The 22,622-nt window shown below is 51.3% G+C and overlaps 1 protein-coding gene across 1 annotated transcript in view; it reads left to right on the top strand.

Annotated features, from left to right (window-relative positions):
* The first annotated feature begins 1,099 nt into the window (after positions 1–1,099).
* SBK1 (SH3 domain binding kinase 1) overlaps positions 1,100–22,622 on the top strand; it is a 70,355-nt gene continuing 48,832 nt past the window's right edge. The window contains exon 1 of the mRNA XM_039478432.2: positions 1,100–1,907. Within this exon, the coding sequence (XP_039334366.1) occupies positions 1,813–1,907 (95 nt within the window). The 5' untranslated portion in view covers positions 1,100–1,812. The remainder of the gene's footprint in view (positions 1,908–22,622) is intronic.

The raw sequence follows: 22,622 nt of genomic DNA, 5'->3' as shown, positions 1-22,622 counted from the left end.
TGTTTTATTTTTTTCATAGCACTTTGGACAATCTGAAAGTATTCTCCCTTTGTTTATGGGTGCTTCCAGAGCCGCTGTGAATGGCGGTGCGTGTTGTCAATTGCAGAGGTGAGTGGGTTGAAACCCAGCCTGGGTCAACACGACAAGCTGGTGCTGGGGCTGTACCTGCTTGGAGGGAAGCACCTTTCCCTAATGCACGTGATGGCACTATGCAAGCAAGCTGCAGCCCTGCCGGTGTCACCTCCTGCAGTGACACGCAAAACCCACCAGAGGAATGGCACCTGCCCACTTCACTGCTTCGTGCTCATGCCCAGCCCAGTGCCTGGCACCATGCAGGTGCTCAGTAAACGTTTCCAAGCCTGGTGCAATGGCATGCACCTGTAATCCCAGCTACTTGGGAGGCTGAGAAGGGAGGATCACTTGAGCCCAGGAGTTTGAGATCCGCCTGGGCAGCATAGCGAGACCCTATCTCAAAAAAAAAAAAAAAAATCAGGCAAACAAATTCTATTCTGATTCTCCCACTCCCATCCTCCTCCCATACTCCTCAATGAAGTACGCTAGGCGCTGTGGCTGCTTCATCGCTGGGTCTCACTGAAGCCAACCCCAGAACTGGGCTCAGGGTTGGCAAAGGTGACTTTTAAGGGAACATGGGAGGACCCAGGGAGTTGAGGGGTGAGTGTGAATTTGGGAGCCCTGAGGATGCTCCCTGAAGCTCTGAGCCTTGTCTATCCCAAAGACACTTCCCTGAGCCCCCAGGGTCCCCCCCCTCCAAGGCCCCCCAGCTCCCTGGAGGTGTGCATGAAGGAGTCAGGTGGTCCACACACTCCCAAACCCCTGGAGCCCAGCTCGGCACAGAGACTCTTGGGAAGGAGGTGGCACTGAGGGTCCTGCTGCGACAGCTAGGCTCATAGCGGGGGTGGGATCAAGGCACCACCCTTCCCTCTGCTCCCCAAAGCCACTTTGCCAGGCTGCCTGGCCGTACCCGCCCGCCCCGCCAGCCTCCCCAGCTCTGGCAGGGAAGGAGTTAACCTCCAGCCTTCTCAGTGTGAATGTGGAGCTATTAATACCCACAGCCCAGCCAGTCTGCCAGAGAAGCCACTGGAGCTGGGGAGAGCAGGGAGCCGGGGAAGCCGCCAGTCGCAGCTGAGCCGGAACCGGGACTCCAGGGGTCAAAACTTTTCACGAGGACGACGTGGGCACCGTGCCAGCCTCACCTGACCCTTGCCCATCTTTCAGCTGCAGGTCCCAACCCTCTCTCCTGGAGGCCACCCGTGCCACCCACCCCAGCCGACAACAAACTTTCTTTAGGAAGCCACCTCTGCGGCCGTGCTGGCTGGACAGGGAGGAGCAGACGACTGGACAGACAGGGGGGCTGGGGTACAGGACACTGTAAGCCTGTCCTCCCAGGCCTGCCTCTGACAGACAGCCACAGAGTGGGCAGCTGGGAGGCCTCGGGCTCCACAGGGGCAGTGGGGGGCCCTGCCGAACCTCCGTCCACCCGCCAGCCACCTTGGAGTCCAGGAAGCTGGACACTGCTTCCCAGGGCCCAGCCTTGTGGCTGGAACATCCTCGGGTCAAGACAGGAGCCCCTCCCCAGACAGAGCCCCCTCGGCTCCTCCACCCACCGAGGCGACGGGCAACCTTAGCGAGAAGGCACAGGTGGCGGGCGGGCAGGTGCGGAGCCCCGAAGCCGACGGGCTGCTGACCCTGGAGCGCCCTGGCTCAGGGACTTCTGCCCAGGCTGGGGACGATGCTGTGGAAGCCACCCCCGGCCACCCCTGCCCTGTCCTGGAGCTGCCTCCGGCCTGGCCCATGGGCTGCGGAGTCAATGATGTACCGGCCTTCTGCTTCATCTGCTTCCACAGGGAGGAGGAGGAGGAGCTGCTGGAAGAAGTCCCGCTGCGGAGGTCAGTGCCCGTGGGTGGCCAGTGGGTGGGCAGCGGGTGGGCACAGCGCTCGACCTGGGGTGCCTCTGGGCCTGGCAGTCTTGCTTTAAGTCTATCTCTCTGTCCACTGCTTACCACCCACTGCCACTTCCTGCTTCAGGATCTCAGATCTCTTACCTGGTTGTTGCCACAGCCTCCTCCCTATCTCTCCCACCCTGGCCCCAGAGTGGCTTTCCCATCCTCTCCCACAGTGAGCATGTCCCCCACCTGCTCAGAGCCCTCCATGGCTCCCACCTCCCGGGAGATGAAGTTGACACTCTGCTGGGCATTCAAGGCCTGTGTGATCGGGGCCGACACTCTCCACTTCATCTCACTCTGTTCCCCTATATGCACCTCCAGTGAAACTGCCCAGACTTCTCTTCCCCAGTTCTCCTCCATCCAGGCCCAACTGCAACGCTTCCTCCTTCAGGAAGCCCTCCTGGATGTCCCTGTCCCACCCCAATCTGAGAGCCACCTTTCCATCCTGCACTGCAGTGGCAGCTAACAGGTGTTCCATCTTTGTTGAATTCATAAGTGAAAATGTGTGCATGTGTATTTGCTCGTGTGTGTGTGTGTGTGTGTGTGTGTAAAAGAGAGAGGGAGAGAGAAAATGAAGGTTTGTGAGGCTGCCTGACGGGGTATTGGGGGCGAGTGTGTGTGACTGCGAGCGTGTGTACGTATTTGTGGGTGCAAGTGCGAGTTCTGCATACCTATGTGGAGGGAAGGGCTGTGCCGTGAACCCCCAGTGGGAGTGCGTGCCCTAGAGACCATTGTTCCTTTAGCCAGCTCTCCCCACCCCCACCTGCAGGGAAACCCAGGCTCCAGCCAAGTGCATTATCCAAGCCGTGACCACAGGCTCTGGGAGTGATCTGCAGGGGAGACAGGGGTCACCTCTGCTCTGGCCCTGCCTGCCCGTGCCTCCATCACTGCCTGAGTCAGCACTGCCCTGCCCTGGGTCAGGAGAGGCGAGGCATGAGCCAAGCCAGGTTTCCCCTCCAGGATGCTTGGAAGATGAGAGGGCCGGGGGTGGACTCCTGCAGCCTATGCCGGGTTCCTCCCTGACTCTCTCTGTTGGACCCTGGGTCCACAGTTCCCGCTCCATGGGCCTCTGTCTTCTCATCTGTGAAATGGGAGGATGTTCTCTACTATGGTTGTCAGTTTAACATTCAACACAGAGACTGGCCACCCACAGATGGCCAGGGCCTGGGCTGGGGACTGGAACCCAGCTCACAGGGTCACTGCCTGCTAGGAGAGACAGAGGAGAAGACAGGTCAGTTCCGCACAGAGAAGTGGGCATCTTGATGGGCATGGGTGCAGAGTGCCTAGGAAATCAGCAGGGAAAGATGGACCATCTCCACCCACAGGAGCCATCAGAGGCCACCAGGTCTGTCTTAACATCCAAGTGCCCTCCCAGGGCCGAGAGAGGCTGAGGAAAGGGCATCACAGGCAGCGGGAACGGCAGGAGCAACGGCTCGGTGCACACAAGAAATGAAGTGTGGACGGTGCGGGTGTGGCTGGCAGGAACGGGGCCAGATCACCGAGGGCCTGGATGCCGGGCCGGGGACCTGACCCATAGGTGCTGGAGCAAGCAACGGGGAGGGCTCGAGGCAAAACAGGGGCAAGTGAGGAGAAGCAAGAGGATAATAGGTGCCGAGGGCATCTCAAACTCCAAAGCCACAGACTCATGATAGAAACCCATGTTCACAGTGGACGCTCAAAATGCTTGTTGAATGAATAAATGAATGAACGAACAAACGAATATGACATTGAAAGATAGGGCATCAGGCTGGGTATGCTGCCTCACACCTGTAACCCCAGCCAAGGCAGGTGGATTGCTTGAGCTCAGGAGTTTGAGACCAGCCTGGGCAACATAGTGAGATCACCATCTATACACACACACACACACACACACACACACACACACACACCCCAATTAGCCAGGCATGGTGGCATGTACCTGTAGTCCCAGCTACTCCAGAGGCTGAAGCAAGAGGATCCCTTGAGCTCAGTATTTCGAGGCTGCACTGAGCTATGATCGTGCCCCTGCACTCCAGCCTAGGCGACAGGTGAGACCCTGTCTCAAAAAAGAGAGAGAGACAGAGAGAGAGGGCATGGGAATAATCTGAGTTGATTGTTAAAACATACCACACTCCCAGGCTCTGCCTTGATTTTGCAGCTTCAGGTCTTAGGATGGATGTGTGATGTTGATCAGTTTCCTCCTAGTGAATAATTTAAGCAAAGCAGCATTTGGGAAGCCCCAGAAAGAGACAGGCACAGCCCCCAGGGTTGGCAGCCGTGAAATCCTGCCCCCTCCTCCCTCATCCCTTCATCTCCCACCTCTGATTCTGGGGACTCTCTGTAGGGCACGTGTCTGCCTTCTTTTCTGGGAGTATGGTAGCCTATGTTTGCAGGAGCTGGTCTCTTTTCTAGCCGGTGGGTTCTGGCCCTTTAAGACCTGGGAGGGGATAGGGCCAGGCTGGGCAGAGACAGTGACCACAGGTGCCAGGTGGTGAAGCTAAAAATACTGAGTGATGCGTCCGCCCAGGCTGCGGGAGCCAGTGCTGGCTGGGGAGGGTGGGGCGGAAGGCGCTGGAGTGTTTCTTTGCTGCTGGAGGAGGGGCAGTGGGGCAGTGGGGCTGGGTGGGGTCACCTTGGGGGCTTAGAGGAATCTGTGGCTGCCCCCGCCCAACCCCACCGCGCCTCTCCCAGCCTTGCTCCAGCCCCTGGAAGGCTCCAGGATTCACTCCTAGAATAGCCAGCCGGCTGCCACGTTTAGCAGCCCTGGGCAGGCTAATTCTGGTGCATCCCGCTTCTGTGTGATCCTGGGGAAGTCACTTCTTCTCATTGGGTATCTGTAAAATTAAAGAATTGGACTTTCTCAGGCATTTGTAGGGAAAGAAAGGCAACAAATGGGGGCAGGCCAGTTCACTCCTTTGTGGATTCAGTACATTTCCCCTGGGGACTGGATGCTGAGTCCACTGCACGAATGTGACACAGCCACGTCCCTGGAGGGGCTCGTAGCCTAGCGAAGACAAAACAACACATCCTGCAACAGACAGTGCCACAGGCTATACTAAAGGTGTGAGCACCGTGCCCTCGGCTTCTGTTGTGGGACGATGCCAGAGACAGCCCCACAGAAAACACATCTGCATTTGATGAAAATTTGTCAGCAAACTCATCACCCACAGTGATGTTCACCAGCCACCTACATATGGTTTTTTGATGTATTAATTAAGGTGAGGTAAGCTGTTGGAATAAATAAGCTTGGCGATCATAATGGCTCAACACAGAAAAGACTTATGTTCTGGGTGTGTGTTGCGGGGGTGGTGATGGAAGAGACTCTGCTCCATGTGATCTTTCAGGGATCCAGGTTCCTCTCATCTCGTGACTCCATCATCACCCACAACCACTGCATGCAGCTTACAGATGAAGAAAAAGAGTGGGGAATCACACATGAGGTTTTTATGAACCAAAGCTGGAAGTGGTCTCCTTCATTTCTGCCCACAAGCACTGGCCAGAACAGCTCTTTGCAAGAAAAGCTGGGAAACGCAGTCCAGTCTACATGAAAGCATCCAGCACATAAGAGATGCTCAATGTGCTCATTTATTCACTCACTCAGTAAATTTCGTTGCATACCTTTCGTGGGCTAGCACCAGAAACTGGACTGAAAATACCATTCCTGCCCTCAAGGGGTTTATGTCTAAAGAGGGAGTCAAACAAAACACAAGTGAACAGATCAGATCATCAAGATTCAAAACCCACTGTGAAGGCAATTACCAGGGATGGTGGAGACAGCTGCTTTGCCTACGGTAAACAGAGAGGTACGGACAGACGGACGTTTCATCTGAGACCTAGAGAATGAGAAGGAGCCAGCAGTGGAGAGAGGGGTGGTAACAGCAGCTCAGGCAAAGCAAACTGAGAGCAACGGGTAGGCAGAAGCACAAGGAGGGCGAGGGATAACGCGTCTGTGTGGCCGAGGCAGAGCAAATGACAGGGACAGTGACAAGAAGAGGGCCAGGAGGTACAGGAACAGCTAGGCCACGCAGGCCTTGGCATCCATGACGAGGAGAATGGATTTCGTTCCAGATGGACTTGGGAAGCCTTTGAGAGCTCTTCAATGGGGGAAGTTGTAGAATATGATTGACGTTTTAAAGGATATTTCAGGCTATGCTCGGGAGAATCCGCGGTGATGGGCCAGAACCGACAGAGGACGCCAATGTGGAGGTCACGGTGGTGGGCGGCTTTGGGGACAGGGAAGTCGGAAAGTGCTTTCTGAACATATTTGGGAGACTGGGCACAGTGGTTCATGCCTGTAATCCCAGCACTTTGGGGCACCAAGTTGGGAGGATGGCCTGAGCCCACGACGTCCAGACCAGCCTGGGCAACAGAATGAGACCCTGTCCCTACAAAAGCAACATTTAAAAATTAGCCAGGCATGGTGCCATGGGCCTGTAGTCCCAGCTACTCAGGAGGCTGAGGTGGGAGGATCGCTTGAACCCAGAAGTCTGAGGCTGCAGTGAGCTGTGATCATGTCACTGCACTTCAGTCTAGGTGACACAGCAAAACCCTGTCTCTAAATAAATAAATAAAAGCAAACATTGGCGATAAATCCACAGCATTTTCTGGTGGGTTAGAGGAAGAAGGGAATCCCGGGTGAATCTGGGCTTTGGGGATTGCAGAGATGCATGGATGATGGGCAGATTCGAGGTAGGGAAGAGGCTTGGTGAGAAGAACATCAAGAATCCTGGCCAGGCGCACTGGCTTATGCCTGTAATCCCAGCACTTTGGGAGACAGAGGCAGGAAGATCACTTGAGGTCAGGAGTTTGAGACCAGCCTGGCCAAACTGGTGAAGCCTTGTCTCTACTAAAAATACAAAAATTAGCCAGGCATGGTGGCACACAGCTGTAGTCCCAGCTACTAGGGAGGCTGAGGCAGGAAAATCGCTTGAACCCGGGAAGCAGAGGTTGCAGTGAGCGGAGATTGCGCCGCTGCATTCCAGCCTGGGCAACAGAGTGAGACTCCATCTCAAAAAAAAAAAATACTGCCACGGATAGAAGCAGGTGAGGTGTGCCAATGAAGATGTCAAGAGAGGACTTCGTAATGAGAGTCTGGCATTCAGAAGAGGAACCTCTCGTCATTGGCAAAAACATGGCATTGTGAGCCATGAGATCACTCGGGAGAGAGGGGAGGGAAAAGGCTACAGGGCGGGGCCCTGAGGACTCCACGGTATTGAGAGCATGTGGAGGAGAAGCCAGTGAGGGAGGCAGAGAAGGAGCAGCTGGGAAAGTGGGAGGGAAACTGAGAGCATGTTCAGTCACAGAAACCAGGGAAGTGTCGGGAGGAGAGGGGGCGTGGTCCACCAGCTTCAAAGATGGGAACAGTCCAGAGAAACGAGGTTAGATTCAGCTGCCAGATGCATTGGCGCACACATGCAATCCCAGCGCTTCGGGAGGCTGAGGCAGGAGGATTGCTTGAACCCAGGAGTTCGAGACCAGCCAGGGCAGCATAGGGAGATCCCATCTCTACAAAAAGTGAGAAAAGAAAATAGGGCTGGTGTGGTGGCTCACACCTGTAATCCCAGCACTTGAGGAGGCAGAGGCAGGAGGATCACTTAAGGCCAGGAGTTTGAGAACAGCCTGGGCAACATAATAAGACCCTATCTCTATTAAAAGAAAAAGAAAGAAAGAAAGAAAAGAAAAAAACTGGACATCGTGGCGCATGTCTGTAGTTCCAGTTACTCAGGAGGCTGAGGTGGGACGGTTGCTTGAGCTTGGGAGGTTAAGGCTACAGCGAGCCATGATGGTACCACTGCACTCCAGTCTGGGAGGCAGAGCGAGACTCTGTCTCATAAATAAGTAAATACATAGCCAGGTATGGCGGCCTGCACCCATAGTCCTAGCTACTCGGGAGGAGGCTAAGATGGGAGGATTGCTTGAGCCCAGGAGTTCAAAGTTACAGTGACTGCACCACTGCACTCCAGCCCGGGCAACAGAGGAAGACTCTATCTCTAAAAAATACAAAAATAAACATTAAAAACATAAATAATTTTTTTTAATGATTAGATTTAGTGATACAGAGGTCGAGAGCGACTTCGATAAGAAAGCATCATGAGATCGGGCATGGTGGCTCACACCTGCAATCCCAGCACTTTGGGAGGTGGAGGCAGGCGGATCACTTGAGGTCAGGAGTTCGAGACCAGCCTGGCCAACATGATGAAACCCCGTCTCTGCTAAAAATACAAAAATTAGCCCACCATGGTGGTGCATACCTGTAATCGCAGCTACTTTGAAGGCTGAGGCAGGAGAATTGCTTGAACCTGGGAGGTGGAAGTTGCAGTGAACCAAGATCACACCACTGCACACAGCGAGACTTTGTCTCAATTAAAAAAAAAAAATGCATCATGAAGCAGTGGAAATAAAATCAGGTTTGATGCAGTTAGAGAAGGTAGATTAACACACACATGTAGCTTCTCCATATCCTAAAGCCCCATTGAAAGGATAGTGAGTGGCCGGGCTCGGTGGCTCAAGCCTGTAATCCCAGCACTTTGGGAGGCCGAGGCGGGTGGATCACGAGGTCGAGAGATCGAGACCATCTTGGTCAACATAGTGAAACCCCGTCTCTACTAAAAATACAAAAAACTAGCTGGGCGTGGTGGCGTGTGCCTGTAATCCCAGCTACTCAGGAGGCTGAGGCAGGAGAATTGCCTGAACCCAGGAGGCGGAGGTTACGGTGAGCCGAGATCGCGCCATTGCACTCCAGCCTGGGTAACGAGAGCGAAACTCCGTCTCAAAAAAAAAAAAAAAAAAAAAAAAAAAGAAAGGATAGTGAGGCTTGGTGAAGTGGCTCATGATTGTAATCCAACACCTTGGAAGGCTGAGGCAGGAGGATCACTGGAGCCCAGGAGTTCAACACCAGCCTGGGCAACATAGCAAGACAACATTGCACTTCTGGGCTATAGAGCGAGACCCTGCTGAAAAAAAAAAAGGGGGATGTGATGAGACATCTGAGATGCTACTGCCTTGCTGGAGGGAGTAGCATCTCCCTGTCTCTACAAAAAATTTTTGAAAATTCACTGGGTGTAGTGGCACGTGCTGGTAGTCCCAGCTACTGAGGAGGCTGAGGTGGGAGGATTGCCTGAGCCCAGGAGTTTAAGGCTGCAGTGAGCTATGATTATAGCACTGTACTCCAGCCTAGGTGACAGAGGGAGACCCTCTCTCTTAAAAAAAAAAAAGGATAGTGAGAGGATTTTTTTTTTTTTTTTTTGAGACAGAGGCTCGCTCTGTCGGCCAGGCAGGAGCGCAGTGGTGCGATCTTGGCTCACTGCAACCTCCACCTCCCAGGTTCAAACACTTCTGCCTCAGCCTCTCAAGTAGCTGAGACTACAGGCGCACACTGCAATGCCTGGCTAATTATTTTATATATTTAGTAGAGACGGGTTTTCACCGTGTTGCCTGGGCTGATTTCAAACTCCTGAGCTCAGGCAGTCTACCCACCTTGGCCTCCCAAAGTGCTAGGATTAATAGGCGTGAGCCACCACGCCTGGCTGTGAGTGATTTTTTTTTTTTTTTTTTTTTTGTGAGGCAGAGTCTTGCTCAGTCGCCCAGGCTGGAGTGCAATGACTATCTCTGCTCACTGCAACCTCCACCTCCTGGGTTCAAGCGATTCTCCCACCTCAGCCTCCTAAGTAGCTGGGATTAGGCACCCGCCATCATGTCCAGCTAATTTTTGTATTTTTGTAGAGATGTGGTTTCACCACGTTGGCCATGCTGGTCTCAAACTCCTGACCTCAGGTGATCCACCCGCCTCGGCCTCCCAAAGTGCTGGAATTACAGGCGTGAGCCACCACGCTTGGCTTGTGAATGGATTTTTTAAAGGTGTGCACATCAGTCTTTTATTGCTTCTGTAACAAACTGGCATAAACTTAGTTGCCTAAAACCAAACGAATTAATTTTATAGTTTTATATGTTAGAACTGACCCAGGTCTCACTGAGCTGAAATCAACGTGTTGACAGGACCGCTCTAGGCAGCTCTTCCTGGAAGGACTTTCTGGATGCTACAGGGAGCATTTCTTTGACTTTTCTAGCTTCCAGAGGGTACCTGCATGCCTTGCCCCATGGCCTCCTCCCTCCAGCAAGGCAGTAGCATCTCAGATGTCTCATCACATCCCTTTTTTTTTTTTCAGCAGGGTCTTGCTCTATAGCCCAGGCAGAAGTGCAATGGGCCAATCAGGCTTGCTGCAGCCTTGACCTCCTGGGCTCAAGTGGTCCTCCCACCTCCAGCTGCCAAGTCGCTGGGACTACAGACATGCGCCACCACACCCCAGCTAATTTTTACTTTTTATGAAGATTGGCGAGAGTTGGGACGGGAGTCTCACAATGTGGCCAAGGCTGGTCTCCAGCTCCTGCACTTAAATGATCCTCCTGCCTCGGTTTCCCGAAGTGCTGGGATTACAGCCATGAGCCACTGTTGGTGACCACATCACTTTCTCTGACCACACCTGGGAAAGGTTTTCACAATTCATGTGATTAGATTGAGCTCACCTGAATTATCCAGACTAATCTCCCCTGCTCAAGGTTCTTAACCTTAATCACATTTGCAAAGTCCCTTTGGCCACGGAAGGTAACATGTTCACCGCTCTGGAGATTAGGACGTGGACATTTGCAGGGGGCCGTTGTTCTGCCTAATGCAGCATGAAGCAGCAAGAGTGAATCAATTGAGTAAGGAGAACATAGCAACACTATTTTGGAATCTGGAAGGTAAATGAACGCTTGGTTAAAAACGGACTTAGCAAGCTGAGGAATTTGCACTTTAAGTGAACTGGGGTTACGACAGGCCACAGAGCATAATTCACACCACAAAATCCCCCAAAGGTGCCGGCATTAATAGCCTAAGTACCTCTGGAAATGAGAGTAAAGCTGGGGCTGAACCCCAGGAGGACTGGGGTAAGAAGGGCTTAAATCCTCAAATGTCCTTGAGGCCAGGTGCAGTGGCTCATGCCTGTAATCTCAGCACTTTGGGAGGCTGAACTGGGAGAATCGCTTGAGGCCAGGAGTTCAAGACCAGCCTGAGCCACAGAGCAAGACCTTGTCTCTAAAAAAATGAAAAATTGGCGGGGGCACAGTGGCTCATACCTGTAATCCCAGCTCTTTAGGAGACCAAAATGGGCAGATCACCTGAGGTCAAAAGTTCAAGACCAGTCTGACCAACTTGGTGAAACCCCATCTCTACTAAAATACAAAAGTAGCCGGGCATGGTGGCACACGCCTGTAATCCCAGCTACTGGGGAGTCTGAGGGAGGAGAGAATCACTTGAATTCGGTAGGTGGAGGTTGCTGTGAGCCAAGATCATGCAATTGCACTCCAGCCTGGGCAACAAGGGCAAAATTCCATTTTGGAAAAAAAAAATTAAAAATTAACGAGCCGCCGGGCACGGTGGCTCAAGCCTGTAATCCCAGCACTTTGGGAGGCCGAGGCGGGTGGATCACAAGGTCAAGAGATCGAGACCATCCTGGTCAACATGGTGAAACCCCGTCTCTACTAAAAATACAAAACATTAGCTGGGCATGGTGGCGCGTGCCTGTAATCCCAGCTACTCAGGAGGCTGAGGCAGGAGCATTGCCTGAACCCAGGAGGTGGAGGTTGCGGTGAGCCGAGATCGCGCCATTGCACTCCAGCCTGGGTAACAAGAGCGAAACTCCGTCTCAAAAAAAAAAAAAAAAAATTAACGAGCCATAGTGGTATGTACCTGTAGTCCCAGCTACTTGGGAGGCCGAGGCAGGAGGATCCCTTGATCCTAGAAGTTTGAGACCAGCCTGGGCAACATAGTGAGATCCTATCTACAAAACAGTTTTGTTCTGTTCATTCCTGGAGGTCCCTCCCCCTGGCAAATAGCATCTAGCTTTTGTTTCATAGTTGTAGTGTATTTTCTTAAATATCTAAATACAGTAGTAAGAGTTCTGCGGGTTTTTTGGGTTTGGTTCTTGTTTAGAGACAGAGTTTCACTCTGTTGACTAGGCTGGAGTACAGTGCTGGGATCATGGCTCACTGTAGCCTCCACCTCCAGGGCTTAAGCAATCCCCCCACCTCAGCTTCCTGAGCAGTTGGGACCATAGGCGTGTGCACCTGGCTAATTTAAAAAAAAAAATTTTTTTTTTTTTTTTCTAAAGACAGGGTCTCTATTTTGCCCAGAAATCAAGACTATTGGCCGGGCGTGGTTGCTCACACCTATAATCCCAGCACTTTGGGAGGGTGAGGCGGGGGGATCACCTGAGGTCAGGAATTTGAGACCAGCCTGGTCAACATGGCAAAACTCTGTTTCTACTCAAAATACAAAAATTACCCGGGCGTGGTGGCACATGCCTGTAATCCCAGCTACTTGGGAGGCTGAGACAGGAGAATCACTTGAACCCGGGTGGCGGAGGTCACAGTGAGCCAAGATCGTGCCACTGCACTCCAGCCTGGGCAACAGAGCGAGACTCCATCTCAAAAAGAAAAGAAAAAAGAAAGCAAAGAAGGGGGAAAAAGCTAGGCAGCGACTTTGATGTCGATCCAGTAGTCTTGCCCAACCCATGGAGGAGCTCAAGAGCAAACATCGCCCAGGAGAGGAGCCCTAAGTTGGACAGAAATGACCAGGCCCAGTGTCCCCACTGTCCCCACTGTTCTCAGTCATTGGCTGGAGCTGCCCAACAAGACCTTAGTCTTGGCTCAAATGCCGTGGCAGATCTCAAAGCCACCGTAGGTGAAGGCGGTCAGCCAACTGCAATCCTCAAAGTCAAAGAGCAGGTGCTTTCTTGAAGGGAGAACCAAGCAGGCACCTCCATGACTACTACAGATGGGAAACAGGAAAGAAAGGGCACAGAGATTAGATGACCCGTGCAGGCATCTCGCATTTGCACAAAGGAGCGCTAGAAAGACAGTAGAGGCGAAGAAATAGTTAATGAAATGTTTCCAATATTTCTTAGAACTGAAGGGCCTGAGTTTCCTGATTAAAAGTCTATGGATTGACCACCCAAAGGATAAAAATAAGCCAGGCACAGTGGCTCACACCTGTAATCCCAGCACTAAGGGAGGCCGAGGCAGGAGGATCGCTTGAGATCAAGAGTTTGAAACCAGCTTGGCCTATATGGTGAAACCCCCGTCTCTATTAAAAACACAAAAAAATTAGCCAGACATGGTGGCACGCGCCTGTAGTCTCAGCTACTCTGGAGGCTGAAACACGAGAATCACTTGAACCCGGGAAGTGTAGGTTGCAGTGAGCCGAGATTGCACCACTGCACTACAGCCTGGGCAACAGATGGAGACTCTGTCTCAAACAAACAACAACAAAGGATAAAAAAAAGACCCATGCCAAAGCCAATCGTCAGTAAATTTCAGAACACAGGGACAAGAAGAAAATTCTCCAAAATTATATAGAGTATCAATAATCATAATGGCACCAGACTTCTCCACAGCCATCCTGGAAACCAGAAGACAGTGGAACTATGTTTTCAAAAGTAGAAAAGAAAATTATTTTCAGCCTAGAATTATTATTATTATTTTTTTGAGACAGAGTCTTGCTCTATTGCCAAGCTGGGGTGCAGTGACATAGTCTCAGCTCACTGCAACCTCCGCCACCTGGGTTCAAGCGATTCCACTGCCTCAGCCTCCGGAGTAGCTGGGACCACAGGCGTGCGCCACCACACCCAGCTAATTTGTGTTTGTTTGTCTGCTTGTTTGTATCTTAGTACGGATGAGTTTTCACCATGTTGGTCAGGAAGGTCTCGATCTCCTGACCTCGTGATTGACCCGCCTTGGTCTCCCAAAGTGCTGGGATTACAGACGTGAGCCACTGTGCCTGGCCTTTTTTTTTTTTTTTTTTTTTTAAAGATGGGTTTTGCTCTGTCACCCAGGCTACAGTGCAGTGGCACAATCGTGTCTCACTGCAGTCTCAACCTCCTGGACCCAAGTGTCCTCCTATCTCAGCTTCCTGGGTAGCTGGGACCACAGGCATGTGCGACCATACCTGGCTAATTTTTAAATTTTTGTAGAAACAGGGTTTTGCCATGTTTTCCAGGCTGGTCTTGAACTCTTGGATCAAGTGATCCTCCCATCTTGGCCTCCCTAAGTGCTGGGATTTGAGGCATGAGCCACCATGCCCAGACTCAGCATAGAATTCAATATTTAGCAAAACACGTTCATATTTGCAAAGCTCCTCTGCAGTCTTTCTTAAGAAAGCTACTGGAGGATGTACCCCAGTAAATAAAGGAGTGAACCAAGTAAAACAAGAAATAGTAAACAACAAAAACAAGAAAGAGTAAGACCTGGGTCAGGCACGGTGGCTCACGCCTGTAATCCCAGCACTTTGGGAGGCTGAGGCGGGCGGATCACCTGATGTCAGGAGTTTCAGACCAGCCTGGCCAACACGGTGAAACCCTGTCTCTACCAAAAAAAAAAAAAGAAAAAAAATTTGCTGGGCGTGGGTGGCACATGCCTGTAATCCCAACTACTCAGGAGGCTGAGACAGGAGAATCACTTTAATCTGGGAAGCAGAGGTTGCAGTGAACCAAGATCACGCCACTGCACTCCAGGCTGGGTGACAGAGTGAGATTGTCTCAAAAAAAAAAAAAAAAAAAAAAAAAGAGTAACACCTGGACTCCAGGAAACAGAAATTGAACATAAGAGAGAAGAGAAGGAAATCTCCCAGATGAGAGCAAAAGGGCGATCCCAGCACAGCTTCTCTGGACAGCAGGCCTAGACGGCAAGCAGCTCACACTGAAATAAGTCAGAAGTTTCTAAAAGAGAGTTCTTCAAGGAGATGAAATTGATAAAATACCTAATGCCTTTGAATTTTCGAGACATTGACACAAGTAGCAGAGAATATGGGTTGAATGATATATAAACACATAGGTAAACAGGTACTTCCTCTCTAAAAAATGTTATCAAACCCAAGAAAACCAAAACTTTCGTGCAGAGAAGGGAAAGAAAGGGCTGGGCACGGTGGCTCATGCCTGTAATCCCAACACTTTGGGAGGCCGAAGAAGGTGGATCACCTGAGGTCAGGAGTTCGAAACCAGCCTGGCCAACACAGTGAAACCCCGTCTCTGCTAAAAGTGCAAAAATTAGCCGGCTGTGGTGGCAGGTGCCTGTAATCTCAGCTACTCGGGAGGCTGAGGCAGGAGAATTGCTGGAACCAGGAGGTGGCAGTGAGCCAAGATGACGCCATTGCTCTCCAGCCTGGGTGACAACTGCGAGACTCCTTCTCAAAAAGAAAAAGAAAGAAACAAAAAGGGAAAGAAATTAAAATGAACATTTCTGCCCTGCAAAAGACATAGCCAAGAGAACGTGAAGAGAAGCCATAGAATGGCAGAAAATACCACGTGTTCCTTGGTATTTACCCAAATAAGCTGAAACCTTATGCCCACAAAAACCTGCACATGAATGTTTGCTTGTTTTATTTGACTGCAGTAAGAACACTTAACATGAGATTTGTCCTCTTAACATATTTTAAAATGTACAATACATGGTTGTTTTATTGGAGACATGGTCTTACTGGGTACAATCAGAGCTCACTGCAGCCTCCATCTCCTGGGTTCAAGAGATCCTCCCACCTCGGCCTCCAGAGTAGCTGGGATTCCAGATGTGTGCCACCACATCTGGCTAATTTTTAAATGTTTTGGAGAGACGGGGTCTCTACGTTATCCAGGCTGATCTCGAACTCCTGGGCTCAAGCAGTCCTCCAGCTTCCGCCTCCCAAAGTGCTGGGATTACAGGCATGAGCCACTGCACCCGGCCTGTTGTCGAACATTTTTCAAGCTTAATAGTAGTAAACAGTTGTAAGTATAGATCACATTTTTCTGATCCATTCAACCCATTTGAATGGGTTTCTACATTTGGCTATTGTGAATATTGTCGTAATGAACACAGGAGTACTCATATCATTTTGAGATTTTTTTTTTCTTTTTTTAAAGACAGGGTCTCTTGAACTCATGGCCTCAAGAAATCCCCCCACTTTGAACTCCCAAAATGCTGGATTAAAGGTGTGAGCCACCATACCTGGCCTCTCTTTCAGATTTTTTCTTTTCCTTTTTTTTTTTTTTTTTTTTGAGACGGAGTTTTTCTTGTTCCCCAGGCTGGAGTGCGATGGGGCAATCTCAGCTCACTGCAACTTCTACCTCCCAAGTTCAAGCAATTCTCCTGCCCCAGACTCCCAAATAGCTGGGATTACAGGCACCCCCTCCATGCCCAGCTAATTCTTGTATTTTTAGTAAAGACGAGGTTTCATCATGTTGGCCAGGCTAGTCTCGAACTCACGACCTCAGGTGATCTGCTCACCTCAGCCTCCCAAAGTGTTGGGATTAGAAGTGTGAGCCATCACGCTCACACTCAGTCATAAGTTGTCTTTTCCCTATGTAGATTGTTTGTTTGTTTGTTTTTCTAAGCAGAAGTTTTTAACTTTGTTATAGTCCCACTTGCTTATTTCTTTCTTTCTTTCTTTCTTTTTTTTTTTTTTTTTTTTTGTAGAAATGGGGTTTTGCTGCATTGCCCAGGCTGGTCTTGAACTCCTGAGCTCAAGCAGTCCACCCACCTCTGCCTCCCATGGTGCTGGGATTCCAGGCGAGAGCCCCTGTGCCCAGCCCCACTTGTCTATTCTTGCTTTTGTTGCCTGTGTTTTTGGTGTCATATCTGCATATGAATATTCATATCAGCTTTATTCATAATTGCCAAAACTTGTAAGAAACCACAATATCAATGCCCTTCCATAGGTACATCCATACAATGGAATATGCAGTGATAAAATGAGCCATCAAACCACCCAAAAGACGTGGAGGAACCTTAGATGTGTATCACTACGTGAAAAAAGCAAGTCTGGAAAGTACTGTCTGACTCCAGGAATATGACATTCTAGAACAGCCAAAACTAAAGAGACAGTAAAAAGATCGGTGGTTGCCAGGGACCTGGCGGGAGAGAGGGAGGGATGAAGAGCTGGAGCACGGTGGATTTTTAAGGCAGTGAAACTATTCTGTATGATACCGAGAGGGTGCCCCTAAACGTGTATTTGTTAAACCCCATGGAATTCTACAATACAAAGAGTGAGCCCCGGTGATGTAACATACAAACTTTAGTTAGTAACCATGTGTCTACCTTGGTTCATTTATTTTAACAAGTGCACCACACCGATACAAGATATTAGTGGTGGGAGAAATTTGGTGGGAGTAGAGGAAGTATACTATAAAACGGAAAGTCTCTTTCTTGGTCATTCAAACATGTTCTGCTCAGGCAGACAGCAGTGGCTCACGCCTGTAATCCTAACCCTGTGAGAGGCCAAAGCAGCAAGAGCACCTGAGGTCAGGAGTTCGAGACCAGCCTGGCCAACATGGCGAAACCCCCATCTCTACTAAAAACGCAAAAAAAAATTAGCCAGGCGAGGTGGTGGGTGCCTGTCCCATCTACTTGGGAGGCTGAGGCAAGAGAATCGCTTGAACCCAGGAGGCAGAGGTTGCAGTGAGCTGAGATTCCTGCCACTGCACTCCAGCCTGGGCGACAGAGCGAGACTCCATCTAAAAAAAAAATAAAACAAATATGTTCTGCTCAATTGTTCTGTAAGCCTAAAACTGCTCTAAAATGTAAAGCCTATTATAGGAAGAAAGAGAAAGGAGTCACAGCCTTCCACACAGAGCTGTAAATAAGGCTTCCACAATATGTAAACATTTCCAGTCTTACCAATGTTATGATGCCACTGTAATGTGAGTGGGACAGGATGTGGGAGTGGGAGGGAGAGGGAGTGGAGGGACATAAGGAGCTAAATCCTCTTCCCCCAAAGTGGGAGGTTGGTAGGGAATGCCTAAAACTGGAAAAGAAGCAATGTAAACATGTTATGTAGGAAACGCGGAGGTAAAAATGACTAATCACGAGCTAAAAGAGTTGAGATGGTTGTCCTTATGAAGTGGGAAATGGGGCCGGGCGTGGTGGCTCACGCTGTAACCCCAGCACTATGGGAGGCCGAGGCAGGAGGATCTCTTGAGGCCTCAAGTTTGAGACCAGCCTGGGCAATACAGTGAGACCCCCTCATCTCGACAACAAATTACAAATTAGCCAAGCGTGGGGCTTGTGCCTGTGGTCCCAGCTACACAGGAGGCTGAGGCAGGAGGATCACTACAGTGAACCGTGATTACACCAACGAACTCCAGCCTCCGTAACAGAGCGAGACCCCATCTCTTAAAAAAAAAAAAAAAAAAAGTGAAAGGCCAGGCGCAGTGGCCCACACCTGTAATCCCACACTTTGGGAGGCTGAGGTGGGCGGACCACCTGAGGCTGGGAGTTCAAGACCAGCCTGACCAACATGGAGAAACCCCCATCTCCACCAACAATACAAAATTAGCCAGATGCGGTGGTGCGTGCCTGTAATCCCAGCTATTTGGGAGGCTGAGGCTGGAGAATTGCTTTTACCTTGGGAGGTGGAGGTTGCAATGAGCTGAGATCGTGCCATTGCACTCTAGCCTGGGCAACAAGAGTGAAACTAACAAAACTCAAAAAAACAAAGCCAGTGAGAAATGGGGGTGAGGCTGCCCCCGTGTGTTGATTCTAAGCAATGGGCATATCTAACGAATAAAAATTAAAAGTATATTTACTCTATGTATATAAGAAATGCAGAGATAATAAGAACAAATGAAAGAGACCGGAAGTTGCAGAGCAGAGAGGAGGAAGCCAATTCCATCAAGAAGCTTTGTTCAGGGGCTCAGAAATGGCTCAACATGTGGGTCAGGAGGAGACGCCAGAGTCTCGAAGCCCATGAGAAAGTCCTGGAAAAGGAATGGGGGCTCTGGCGCAGTGGCTCATGTCTGTAATTCCAGCACTTTGGGAGGCCAAAGTAGGTGAATCGCTAGAGCCCAGGAGTTCACGACCGGTCTTGGCAGCATGACGAAACCCCGAGTCTATAAAAAAAATAAGAAAATTAGTCAACCATGGTGGATGCCTGTAGTACCAGCTACTCGGGAGGCTGAGGTGGGAGGATTGCTCAAGTCCAGGAGTGCGAGGCTGCGGAGAGCTACGATTGCCCCACTGCACTCTAGCACTCCAGCCTGGGTGACAGAGGAAGACCCTGTCTCAAAAAAGAAAGAAAGAACGAACGAACGAGGGGGATGGAGCCGGGAGGAAGGGAATCTCCGAAGAAACGGGATCCTTGCAGCCTCTCGTGGGGAAGGTCCTTCTGCCACTGAAGCGATGGAAGAGGAGGAGGAGGAGGGAGGCTGGAGGAGGGCTGTGGTTTGACGGCGGAGGCAGTGGAAATGTATCTGATCCATCTGTTTCCTTGGCGAAGTGGGAGCCACGGTTTGTTTGAGGAGAGAGGAGGAGGTGGGAAGTCATCCCAGACCTTGCTACAGAGTGGGCTCCACAGACAGCGGCGTCTGCACCCCTGGTGGCTGGCAGGTGGACGTGAGGAATCTCAGGCCTCACCATGACCCCTAGGAGACTCACAGGCGAATTACAGTTTCAGAAGCTGCTCAGACAGGGCAGTAGAAAGCAAGTGGAGCCGGGCACGGTGGCTCAAGCCTGTAATCCCAGCACTTTGGGAGGCCGAGGCGGGTGGATCACGAGGTCAAGAGATCGAGACCATCCTGGTCAACATGGTGAAACCCCGTCTCTACTAAAAAATACAAAAAATCAGCTGGGCATGGTGGTGTGTGCCTGTAATCCCAGCTACTCAGGAGGCTGAGGCAGGAGAATTGCCTGAACCCAGGAGGCGGAGGTTGCGGTGAGCCGAGATCGCGCCATTGCACTCCAGCCTGGGTAACAAGAGCGAAACTCCGTCTCAAAAAAAAAAAAAAAAAAAAAAAATTGAAAGCAAGTGGAAAGCCTAGCGGGGGCGGGGGTTGGGGGCGCCATGCAGACTGACCGTCCGAGACCCGTGTCCCTGAACGAGAAAGGGCACCGGCAGCTCCGGGTGACCCTCCGGGGCAGTGCTGGTTTACTTGGTGCAGGCGAAGAGCAGATGCCTGGCGAGCGATGTGCCCAGTGAGCGATCCACCTACCTTGGCCTCCCAAAGTGCTGGAATTACAGACATAAGCCACTGTGCCAGCGCCCCCATTCCTTTTCCAGGACTTTCTCATGGGCTTCGAGACTTCCAGGCCAGTCCTACAGCAGGACAGGTGGGCATGGGAGTGGGCGTGTTTTCCAGGAGGCCATCCTGGTGGTGGCAGAAGGGGGCTTCGGGGTAGTGAGAAAGTGCTGCAGGCAGTGGATTGAAGTTGATGCCTGCAGGTACCAGGGCAAGCGAGAAGAGGATGGAGGGGTAGAGCAGAGAGGGAAGTGCCTGAAGCAGTGAACTCAGAGTGGGTGAGATGTGGGGTCATTACGCAGGCTGGGGTGTGGGCCTGGGAGCACTGACCACAGCCTTGCAGAGGAGAGGGTGGAAGGCGACGGGAGGAGGTCAGTGAGCTGAGAGGCTGCTGAGAGCTACTCTGTCCTCTGAGGTTTGTACCCCACAAACCTAAAGATGGTGAGAGGAGACAGATTCATTTGCTCTGGGGTGTGGCTGGGACTTTTCAAAGCTCTCTGGAGTTTGAGAACCACGGGGTGAACATAGAGACAGATTTAAAAAAAAAAAAGACAATAGGGAGTAGCAAGAAGGCACCCTAAGGCGGGAAAATGTAGCTCATGCCTGTAATCCCAGTGCTTTTGGAGGCCCAGATGGGAAGATTGCTTGAGATCAGGAGTTCGAGACCAGCCTGGGCAATACAGTGAGACCCTCATCTCTACAAAAATTAAATTAGCCGGGTGTGGTAGTGCTCGCCTGCAGTCCTGAGGCGAGAGGATCGCATGAGCCCAGGAGGTAGAGGCTGCAGGGAGCCATGATCAAACCAACCACTGCCCTCTAGCCTGGGCGACAGTGAGACTTTCTCCAAAATAAAAATTTACAAATGTTACTCTGGGACTGGTACAGACCATGGAGCCTGAATCAGGCACAAGGGCCTCGAGCGGACCAGCTGGGTAGAGGATTCATGTCCTGGGTTGTGGGCGAGCAGAAGCTGGAAATGTCGTGTTCTTCCTCCCGAGAACCAGAGCGAGCGCGCGCCGCGGTCTCTCGGATCGTCCCGCACTGCGGCGGAACGGCCACTAGAGGGCGCGCGGTGCTCACACATGCGGACGGGCCCGGCGGGCGGCGGATTCCTCCGACAACTTTTCTGTTCAAAGATCCAATTGGAGACCCCTGAGCTTGGCCCCAGACCCGCTACGCCCAGGCCATGTAGCCTCGGCCAGGTTACACAAAAGCTCTGTGACCCGGTTTGGGCAGCACAGCGACAGGTCTGACCTTCTTAGGTGGTTGGAGGATGCAGGAGAGGCCACGGCCTCCGACTCTCTCGGTTCCTCCCGCAGGCCAATCCCCTCTCCCCGCGCCCCCAAAGCCCTGTCCTGCCCGGGTCAGATGCTGGTCCCGGTCCGGTCCCGGGAGAGAGACTGAGGTTGACTTCTGGGGCGGGGGAGAATAGGGGGAGGTAGGCGGTCTCTAGGACAGGGAAAGAGAGGAGGCAGCCACCTCCCCCACCCTCACCCCCGCCCCACTCGACCCCGCCTTTGTTTTAGACCCTGCTCTGTCACCCAGGTTGGAGTGCAGTGTCCCGATCGCGGCTCACTGCATCCTCAGTGACCCTCCTGCCTCAGCCTTCTGAGTAGCTGGGACTACAGGCAGATGCCACCACGCCCAAGAAATTTTTTATTTATTTATTTATTTATTTATTTATTTATTCATTTATTCTTTTAGACAGCCTCACTCCATCACCCAGGCTTGAGTTCAATGGTGCAATCTCAGCTCACTACAACCTCCGCCGCCGGGGGCTCAAGTGATTCTCATGCCTCAGGCTTCCAAGTAGCTGGTACTTCAGGTGCGTCCCACCACGCCCAGCTAATTTTTTTGTATTTTTAGTAGAGACGGGGGTTTTACCAGGTTGGCCAGGCTGGTCTCGAACTCATGATCTCAGGTGATCCACCTGCCTCAGCCTCCCAAAGTGCTAGGATTCCAGGTGTAAGCCACCGAACCCGTACCTATATTTATTTTTACTTTATTTCTTTTTTGAGGCAGGGTCTTGCTTCATTGCCCAGGCTGGAGTGCAGGGGTGCATTCATAACTCATTGCAGCTTCAATCTCCTGGCCTCAAGAGATCCTCCCGCCTCAGCTTCTCAAGTAGCTGGGATCACAGATGCATATTATCATGGCCAGCTTGAAATTCTATTTTTTTTTTTTTTTTTTTTTTTTTTTTTTTTTTTGGAGACAGAGTCTCACTTAGTTGCCCAGGCTGGAGTGCAATTGTGCAATCTTGGCTCACTGCATCCCTGGTTCAATCCGTCCTCGTGCCTTAGCCTCCCAAGTAGATGGGATTACAGGCGTGTGCCACTATAGCTGGCTAATTTTTGTATTTTTATTAGAGATGGGTTTTTGCCATGTTGGCCAGGCTGGTCTCGAACTCCTGGCTTCAAGCAATCCACCCGCCTCAGCTTCCAAAGCGCTGGGATTACAGGGTGAACCACCTCGCCCGGCCCAAGTTTGAAATTCTTTTTTTTTTTTTTTTTTTTTGAGACAGAGTTTCGCTCTTGTTACCCAGGCTGGAGTGCAATGGCACGATCTCGGCTCACTGCAACCTCCGCCTCCTGGGTTCAGGCGATTCTCCTGCCTCAGCCTCCTGAGTAGCTGGGATTACAGGCACGCGCCACTACGCCCAGCT

This window comes from Saimiri boliviensis, chromosome 12 (genome assembly GCF_048565385.1).
Source record: "Saimiri boliviensis isolate mSaiBol1 chromosome 12, mSaiBol1.pri, whole genome shotgun sequence".
Taxonomy (NCBI): Eukaryota; Metazoa; Chordata; class Mammalia; order Primates; family Cebidae; genus Saimiri; species Saimiri boliviensis.
This window is presented reverse-complemented; position numbering and strand designations above follow the sequence as displayed.